The 9,555-nt window shown below is 45.6% G+C and overlaps 1 protein-coding gene across 1 annotated transcript in view; it reads right to left on the bottom strand.

The window, feature by feature from the left end:
• Positions 1-312: 312 nt before the first annotated feature.
• Positions 313-9,555, bottom strand: part of LOC142823583 (maestro heat-like repeat-containing protein family member 2B) — a 28,387-nt gene continuing 19,144 nt past the window's right edge. The window contains exons 19-24 of the mRNA XM_075914859.1: positions 6,247-6,393; positions 5,054-5,236; positions 4,014-4,169; positions 2,847-2,981; positions 1,361-1,463; positions 313-386 (exon numbers count right to left, since the gene is read on the bottom strand). Of these exons, the coding sequence (XP_075770974.1) occupies positions 313-386; positions 1,361-1,463; positions 2,847-2,981; positions 4,014-4,169; positions 5,054-5,236; positions 6,247-6,393 (798 nt within the window). The remainder of the gene's footprint in view (positions 387-1,360; positions 1,464-2,846; positions 2,982-4,013; positions 4,170-5,053; positions 5,237-6,246; positions 6,394-9,555) is intronic.

Here is a 9,555-nt window from a genome sequence, read left to right as displayed (position 1 = left end):
GGCCAGCCTGAACTTCGGTTCAGGGTCCACTCAGTGTGGACGCGCTATTTCAAAATAACAAAATGTTATTTTGAAATAGGTTTTGTGTATAGATGCATAATTCGAATTAGCTTAATTCAAATTAACTATTTTGAATTAAGTTAACTTGAATTAACGCTGTAGTGTAGACGTACCTCTTTCAGAGCAGACTAAAGCTGAATCTGTCCTTTGATGTGTGGCTGATGCACTTCACACCTGTGGTATCAGTTACTGCTTGCTTGTCAGCTAAATTTCTTTATAACTCACTAATGAATAGGATTTCACCTGTATTTGTTACTTACAGGTCAACAGCTGTTCCATGTCCAGCCATTTCATATTTTTGGTGTCCGTATGTTCCAGGATGATGCCTAAATAAGCAGTGTAAAATAAACATCAATAAAAAACCTTCTCTTGTTAAGTGCAAGGTGATAACATTGGCCCTTTGGCTTCTATTGTGGGTCTAAGGTGAGCTGTAGGCAAGAAAATACTAGAAAAGTTTAGCGTCCACACTGAAGAGAATAAGAGAAAAAAATTAAGAATGTTTACATAAAACCTCATTTGCTTTAAACAATCTATGTTCCTCTTGCCACTGCTGTCAGTTATTGGAGATATACTAGGATAGTGTATTAATCTAGTGGTGTGAACAAAGGGCTGGGGCCAGGAATAAGTGCGTACTAAGCAAGGATCTCACATGGATAAATTAATTAGGCCACAATGCTTGCCTGGCTTGCATGGGTGTGCTAAGGAACGGATGGCACAGGGCCAAAGGGGAGGAATCTAGTGCTTCCAGGGCAAGGCAATCAGGAACCTGCAACAGCAGGCACTGTGTGGCGGTGGCCTGCCTACCTCCCAGTGATGAAGCACCAGTAAGGAACAGTGAACAACACTGAGCTTAGGTCTATAGTTTGAGTCCACACTAACTCTGACTACTAAAAATAGAGTGCAGGTCAGATGACAGAAGCAGTCGGAGGAGCTAGCCACCTTGAGAGAACAGACTTTTGGGTTTGGATGGGATCATCCTTGGAATAGTTAACCCCTCCTGCTACTCCTGCCACAGCTACTCTATTTTTAGCACACTAGTTTGATCGGAGAATAAACATACCCTACGTGACAGTGTGCCAGCCTCTGCTACTAAATGACTGCGCCATCTCAAAGCATTCTATTGCAAATTACAAATTCCTCCTAACACCACACTGGAGAAGTAGGAGAACATTAACATCTCCATTTATGCATGAGAAGTCACAGCACGGAGAGATTAATAGTAGCTCAGTGCTGCACACAGGGACTTTTTCTGTCTACCTCAAAGGGAATACCAAAAGGGACACGGCACACTTTCTCTCACCAGCTAACTTGGCTGCAACTGCCCGGATCTCTTCCCAGCTGCTGCAGAAGTATGTGATGGTAGTTTTGTAAAAGTTCTCCAGTAGCTCAGCCTTCTCTTTGGCCTAGAGAAAATCAGGGACACATGAGCTCTCTCTGGCTAGAAATGCCCTTTGACTGCCAACACATGCCTTTACAAACCACAAGTAAACAGTCTGTGTTCCTCTTGCCACTGCTGTCAGTTATTGGACTCACTCAGACTTTTTTTTTTAATTTAAACAAGTAAATAAAAGAAAGGACAGGAGGCTGTGTAGAAGTGGGGAAAGTGGGAATCTATGGCAGATTTACATTCCTCTCACCCTCAGTCCTGTATCCCACTCTAATAGGGTACGTCTACACTACAACGTTAATTCGAACTAACTTAGTTCGAATTACTTAATTCGAACTAAGCTAATTAAAACTAACGGATCTAGACTAAAAAACTAGTTCGAATTAGCGTTTTACTAATTCGAACTAGCATGTCAACATTAAGTGGACCTTGAACCGGGCCTAAGGATGGCCGGAAGCAGTGCCGGCAGGACATCAGAGGAGGACTTAGAGCGTGGAGATGCTGTCTCAGGCTAGCCGAGGGCTGTGCTTAAAGGGTCCCAACCCCCACCCCGGACAGACAGTTCTCAGGGGTGCCCTGCTTGCAAAGCAGTCTTGGCTTGGAGTGCCCGGAGTACCCACACTGGGCACATCACAGCACTTGGCCATCAGACCGGCTGCACTTGCCGCAGCCTGCCATCTGGGGAGATGGGGCAATTGGGGGGCTGCACTCCTGCTCCTGGGTGGCCAGGCTGGCAGCTCTCCTGCCCTAGCTGGCCACCTTCCTGTGCCTAGTGCGGAGATCGTGGACAAGGTCCACGATCTCCGCACTAGCCCAGGAGGGAGCCCGCCTTTTGCGGTCCCGGGCAAGCTCCCAGGACCCGCCAGCCTGGTCCCGGGAAGAGGGGGAGGGCTGGGGGGCATCGGGTGGGTGGCTCGATCCGCACCAGGTGCAGGGTCTGCTGGCTGGGTGCTGGCAGGCTTGCACCTGGCACGGGCACCGTAGCCAGCCCGTGCCCCTTTAAGGGGTCCGGGGCCGGGAGGGGGGCATAGAGTTTCCCTGGTGTTGGCCGGAGTGGCCACCAGGGAAACCTGGGGAGGGCTAGCCTCCCACTAGTTCGCATTAAGGGGCTACACAGCCCTTAATTCGAACTAGTAAATTTGAACTAGGCTTAATCCTCGTGGAATGAGGATTACCTAGTTCAAACTAAGCGCTCCGTTAGTTCGAATTAAATTCAAACTAACGGAGCGCTAGTGTAGCGCCTATGAAAGTTAGTTCGAACTAACGTCCGTTAGTTCAAACTAACTTTGTAGCGTAGACATACCCATAGATACTTACATTGCCCATCACACATTCCCCCTGCTTCTACACCACAAGCCTATGCTGTCAATAATCTCCTATAATTCTGTAGGTCACTCACAAGGTATCTGCAGATATCCATCTGGAGCTCCTCAGGGTTCAGCTCGGTTCTCCAACTAAGATGCTCATTAAGTATAGTTTGGAGCCTCTTCAGTCCCAAAAATGGGGCACAGAGATGAAATGTAGCTCTGCACTCCTGAAAAAGAGGGTTGCACCATTGAATTGTTCCATAACACGTATTGTGCTCATTCAAATGGAACTCATGTCCTTGACTGCTCATCTACCCCAAGAATAAAAGGGATTCCCCTGAAGTAATAGACAGAAAATATGCCAGCATGACTTTAATAGGGGGAAAGGGATTCTACTTCTGGAGTATTGCATCCAATTCTGGGCACCCCATTACTTAAAAAATGTTGATACATTGGAGAAAGTCCAATGGAGGGCAAGAAAAATGATTAGGAGGCTGGAACACATGATTTACAAGGAGAGGCTGAGGGATTTGGGATTATTTAGTCTTCAGAAGAGAAGAGTGAGGGGAGCTTTGATAGAAGGCTTTAACTACCTGAAGGGGGATTTCAAAGAGGATGGAGAGAGGCTGTTCTCAGTGGTACTAGATGACTGAATGAGGAGCAATGGTCTCAAGTTACAGTGGGGGAGGTCTAGGTTGGATATTCGGAAAAACTATTTTACTAGGAAGGTGGTGAAGCACTGGAATGGGTTACCTAGGGAGGCAACGGAACCTCTAAATCTAGAGTTTTCAAGTCCTAGCTTGACAAAGCCCTGGCTGGGATTGTTTAGTTGAGGCTGGTCCTGTTTTGGGCAGGAGGTTGGACTCAGTGACCTCCTGAGGTCTCCTCCAAACCTATGGTTCTATGATTTTATAATACTGAAAACTGGAGATAGCAGCAATGTTTTTTCAGAACAGATGTAGCTATGAAAGCTGCTTCACTAGGCATAGCTGTGGTCTTTCCTCTGTTGTGGGGAGGCAGGAATGTGGGGTGCAGAGATAGGCAGGAATGAACTCTTGGGATCAGACCCATGACCTATCCTGAACTCCAGTGAGACAACCCTGGCTGCTAAGGACCAGCCTGTCTGGGATTGACTCAAAAGGAGGGCAATGAACTGAGGGAAGAATTTAGGTCTCCACTGCGGGAAGGAATAGCAGAGCTCCCCTGGCATCAGGAGGAAGATTCTTTTTGCTTAGTAATTAAGTCACTGTCATTCTTACCATTGAAACCTCAGGGCTTGGATCTTGAAGGTGCAGCAGAAGCGTGACCCAGCTCTGTCTAACCTGCTTGGCAAAATAGTCCTTCCATTTTCTCTTTGCAGAGCCGGCCAGGATACCAAACAGGACAAAGGCCAATGCACGAAGAGTGTTGTCCTCCTATAGCCAAGAAAGCCACACAGGTTGGTAACGAAGAAATAACCACATCATGTATCTAGCACAGCTGTCTCTTCTACATTAGGGTAGAGTGATTCCAACTACAGAAGTTTAAAAGAACTGGAATTAATCAAGTTTGGGCCAAATGTGTTGATTCATCAAAATACTTTGAAGACAGTTCAATTTTGACAAAATTCTTCCAGAAGCCAAGTAGGGGTACTTGGTCAGCTTCTTGGTGACCCATCTAGCAGGCTAACTGGGATCTTGGGCTTCCTGGCCCTCACCTTCAGAACAGCCTGTCTGGCAGGCTGACAAGGAGCCAGGAAATGTGCACCCTGGCACCTCTAATTCCCAGTGTTTCCAGGTTCCCTGTCTCCAGCATAGTCTGCCAGTAGACTGCCCTCAGGCAAGGCTCCCAGTAGAGCTGGGTTGAGAATAGTATGACTGTTTCACAAAGAGTTTTGAAATTTGGGCTGGGGGGAGTGTCCCCCCAATAGGAACAAAACCAAAATTTGAAATCTCAAACTTCTCTGCAAAATGGAATAATTTCAACCATCTGACATAAAAATCCTATGGAGCAGGCCCAAAACAGTCTATTACACCCTGTATGCCCATTTTCCTTGTTATGCAGCTACCTAATCTAGTATTCATACTTCCTTTGCCATTCTCATTGGAAATAAAGATGAACAGAAGGGTGAGACTGAAGGAGCAGGGATGGCATCCTCATTTTCTTAATTCTCTGCTCCTCCATAAAACACATCTCTTCCCTAAGGCCTAAAATCACTTCATTCTGACATGAACAATGCCCAGTGAGGACACATCATGCATTGTAAATGGAGCCTCATCAATGTCAGCTGAACTGGGGTTGAAGGCTTCTGTTCACGTACATTATCGAAGTACTTCCGGATCTGTGTGGTGAGGTCTCTGAAGGATGAACCTATGTCCTTCCCTTTCAGCTCCTTTAGGACTTTGGCCAGTGCCTTTAGGCTTTCGACAATGACTTCAGAACTGAAAGTGTCTTCTAAAGTCCTGATCAGTGCCTCCAGAAGAAACTTCTTGTACTTTTTCACCTGTTCAGACGTATGACATTAAAAACACTTTCCACTAACCACATTTTTAATATGTTTTTTTAGCAATTATGAAGCAGTGGGAATTTCATCTGCCCCCCTAGTGACCTATAGCTATATTTTACATCAGGTACTAGCTACAATAAGCCAAACCCTGTGCCATATTACACCTATGTAATCCTATTAGATTTCTAATTACTTAGATTTGAAGGCCAAAAGGGACCATTGTGATCATTCAGTCTGACCTCCTTCACAACACAGAACCTCCCCAAAATAATGTCTGTTTGACTAGAGCACCTCTTTCAGAAAAACAGCCCATCTTGTTTTTAAAGTTGCTACTGATAGAGACCCCACCACAACCCTTGGTAAATGGTTCCAATGATTAAAATTACCATTAAAATGTATGCCTTACTAGCAGTCTGAATTAGTTTAGCTTCATTCCCCCTCCCCCCCCCCCATTGAATCTAAAGGCACATTTTCTAGCCCTTTGAAAATTCTTGTGACTCTTCTCCAATTTATCAGCATCCTTCTTGAATTGCAGGCATGATCCTGACATAGTATTCTAGCAGTTCTCACACCAGTGCCATAAGCAGAGGTAAAATAACTTCTTTATTCTTATTCAGAATCCCTCTGTCTATGCCTCCGAGGATCACCTCAGCTCTTTTGGTCACAGCTTTGTACTGGGCGCTTACGTTCAGCTGATTATCTATCATGATTTGAGTTTTTTAGTGTCTCTGTTTCCTGGAATAGAATCTCTCATCTTGGAAATAAAGCCTACACTCTTCATTCCTAGGAGTATACATTTACATATGATCATATTAAGTCCATATTGTTTCCTTATGCCCAGCTTACCAAGGGAACAAACCTGCTGTGTATTGACTGCAAAGAGGTTACAGGGGTATGAGAGAGCAGAAGTTGGCCTAGTGCATTGTGCATGGCCTCTGTAAATCCTGAGCAATTGTTTCCTTTAGTTTCTCTAGTTATGCTGCATTGTATTCAGTATTCTATCTTACCTTCTCAGGTGCCCCATAGACTAAATTGCCTAGGCCTCTTACAGCCATTTGACGGACAATGCTGTTATTGTCCCGTGACCTTTCTTCTAAGCTATGTGAGACAGATTTAAGGATCTTCTTCTCCCTGAGTATGGGATCAGTCATTAGCTGAAATAAAATCAACATGTCCATTAGCTCTAATATGTTCATTAAGATAGCGAATATAATTTGAGGAGATACGTAATACACTGTAATTTATTATTCTATATGAATGAGTACTGTGTTAAAAACATGGATTTTTCCTTTTAGGCACTATAATGGGTGATTGCTCATCCCTTGAAAGCCTCTCAGTGACTGCATTTGATACCACAGTCCTTTTCTCTCCCAGGTGCATCCTGCCAGTCGATCTTAGTGAGTCTTCCATGGCTCAGCCCTCTGGCCAAGTCCCAAAGTCCAAACAAATGCCTTTTAGGTCCTGTTGCCCTCACTAGGGTCTTCAGCCCCAACTCTGGACCCTTTATATTCTGTTCTTTGTTCAACCTCTCCATAAGCCTTGTCCCCTTCATCGGGTTTATGCCACTGGGGAACCTGGGCCTGCCCACTACTCTTGGTTCCAACCTAGAAATAGCAGCGAGTCATTGCTTCATTTCAGTTTATTGCTACTTTTTCCTTGGGTTCTTCCTATGGGGCCACTTTCAGTTTCTCCCTCTAATTATATGTTGAAGGCTCGTAAGGACTCTCTCTCTGCAAATTCAGCTTCAGAAAATGCTGCCTGAAATAAACCCCTGTGAATTGGTTTGGCCAGAGAATAGCATCCTTTCTTGGCCCTCCACTTCCTGAAAGGAACTGACCTAATAAAGCCCTGTAGCTCCATATATCTGAGCCAGCTGGGCTCTGATTGGCAGCTTTCATGAGGCCTCTCTAGGCAGACCTTGAAAACCCACGTTTGTGACTCCTTTCCTAGGTGGGGTGTAGAAAGATTTTGGGGCACAAACAGATTCCTAGAACCACCAGATGAGCCTCTAAAATAGCGACTTAGCGTAAATGTGAAATATGACACAGATGTTATAGCAAGGCTGTGGAGAGGGAGGGTGCTCCAGTAGTTAGCAGCCTAGGACTTAGGAGGTTCCAGTTCAATTTCCCGCACCCTCAAAGACTTCCTAGATGATGTTGGGCAAGTCACTTAGGCCTTCTGTGCATCAGTTTCCTGTTTGCAAAATGGGACTAATAGTGTTTCCCTGCCTCACAGGGGTATTGTAGGGATACATACTTTTAAAGAGTTTTGAGGCACTCAGATACTACATTATCATTTTGAAGTACTCAGATAATACAAGTTTCTAAAAGGATGTTTTAAGGAAGATGGAGAAAAATTGTTCTCCTTGGCCTCTAAGGATAGGATAAGAAGCCATGAGCTTAAATTACATCAAGGGAAGCTTAGCTTGGACAGCAGGAAAAACGTCCTGCCTGTCAGGGTGGTTAAACCCTGCAATAAATTGCCTCAGGAGGTTGTGGAATTTGCATCACTAGAAATATTTAAGAGCAGGTTAGACAAACACCTGTCAGGGATGATCTAGACTGTGCTTGGTCCTGCCGTGATGGCTGGGGATTGGACTCGTAGACCTCTCAAGATCCCTTCCAGTTCTAATGTTCTATGAATCTATTATTCTACATTAATGAGAATCTAAGATAGATGTTAATGTATTTGTATGTTGCTTATTTTATAGTATTAGGACACTAGATTCATTTAGAAGATTTGCTGAGCTAGGCCAAAATCAGGAGCTGTTGGTCAGTATTAGCCCTAGGAATTGTCAGAAAAGGTCTAGTAATTCAAATTCTATGGCTACATCTACATTGGCATGATTTTGCGCAAAAGCAGCTGCCAGTCTACACTGGCGGGGAGTTCTTGCACAAGAACACTGACATTCTAATGTCTAAAATCAGTGCTTCTTGCGCAAAAACTATGATGCTCTCCTGTGCAACTGAAAAAGCCCTCCTGTGCAACTGTTCTTGCGCAAGAGGCCAGTGTAGACAGGCCACATTAATTTCTTGTGCAAGAAAGCCCAATGGCTAAAATGGCCATCGGAGCTTTCTTGCGCAAGAGAGCGTCTACACTGGCACGGATGATTTTGCAGAAAAGCGCCTCTTAGCACAACAGCACATGCCAGTGTAGACGCTCTCTTGCGCAAATATTCTAACGCAAAAACTCTTGCGTTAAAAGTATGGGTATGTCTACAGTACAAAGTTAATTCGAACTAACAGCCGTTAGTTCGAATTAACTTTAATAGCGGCTATACATACAAACTGCTAGTTCGAATTTAAATCGAACTAGCAGAGCGCTTAATTCGAACTAGGTAAACCTCATTCTACGAGGAGTAACGCCTCGTTCGAATTAAGTAGTTCAAATTAAGGGCTGTGTAGCCACTTAATTCGAACTAGTTGGAGGCTAACCCTAATCAGGTTGCCCTGATGGCCACTCTGGGCCAAACCAGGGAAACTTTTCTGCCCCTCTCCCAGCCCCAGAGCCCTTAAAGGGGCATGGTCTGGCTACAGTGCCTGTGCCAGTGGCAAGCCTGCCAGCACCCAGCCAGCAGACCCTGCACCTGGCATGGCATGAGCCAGCCACCCGCTGCCACCCAGCCCTCCGCCTCTTCCCAGGACCAGGCTGGCGGCTCCTAGGAGCCTGCCCAGGGCCACAAGAGGCGGGCGCCCGCCTGGTCTAGTGCAGAGATCGTGGACATTATCGAGGTTTGGGGGGAGGCCTCCAGCGTCCACGACCTCCACACTAGGCACAGGAATGCAGCCGTCTAGGGCAGGATAGCTGCCAGCCTGGCCACCAAAGGCCACATCCAAACCCAGGAGCAGGTTTGCATGAAAATCAAGTTGTTCCAGTGAGACCCCCGACCCTGAGCCCTGCGCTTAGTACATAAGAACATAAGAATGGCCGTACTGGGTCAGACCAAAGGTCCATCTAGTCCAGTAGCCTGTCTGCCAACAGCGGCCAACACCAGGTACCCCAGAGGGGCTGGACCGAAGACAATGACCAAGCAATTTGTCTCGTGCCATCCATCTTCAGCCTTCCACAAACAGAGGCCAGGGACACCATTCCTACCCCCTGGCTAATAGCACTCCACGGACCCAACCTCCATGAATTTATCTAACTTCTCTTTAAACTCTGTTATAGTTCTAGGCTTCAAAGCCTCCTGTGGCAAGGAGTTCCACAGGTTGACTATAAGAAGAACTTTGTGTGAAGAAGAACTTTCTTTTATTAGTTTTAAACCTGATGTCCATTCATTTCATTTGGTGACCTCTAGTCCTTATATTATGGGAACT

This window comes from Pelodiscus sinensis, unplaced genomic scaffold (assembly GCF_049634645.1).
Source record: "Pelodiscus sinensis isolate JC-2024 unplaced genomic scaffold, ASM4963464v1 ctg109, whole genome shotgun sequence".
NCBI classification, from domain to species: domain Eukaryota; kingdom Metazoa; phylum Chordata; order Testudines; family Trionychidae; genus Pelodiscus; species Pelodiscus sinensis.
Note: the sequence above shows the minus strand (reverse complement) of the source record. Positions and strands in the feature narration are given on the sequence as shown.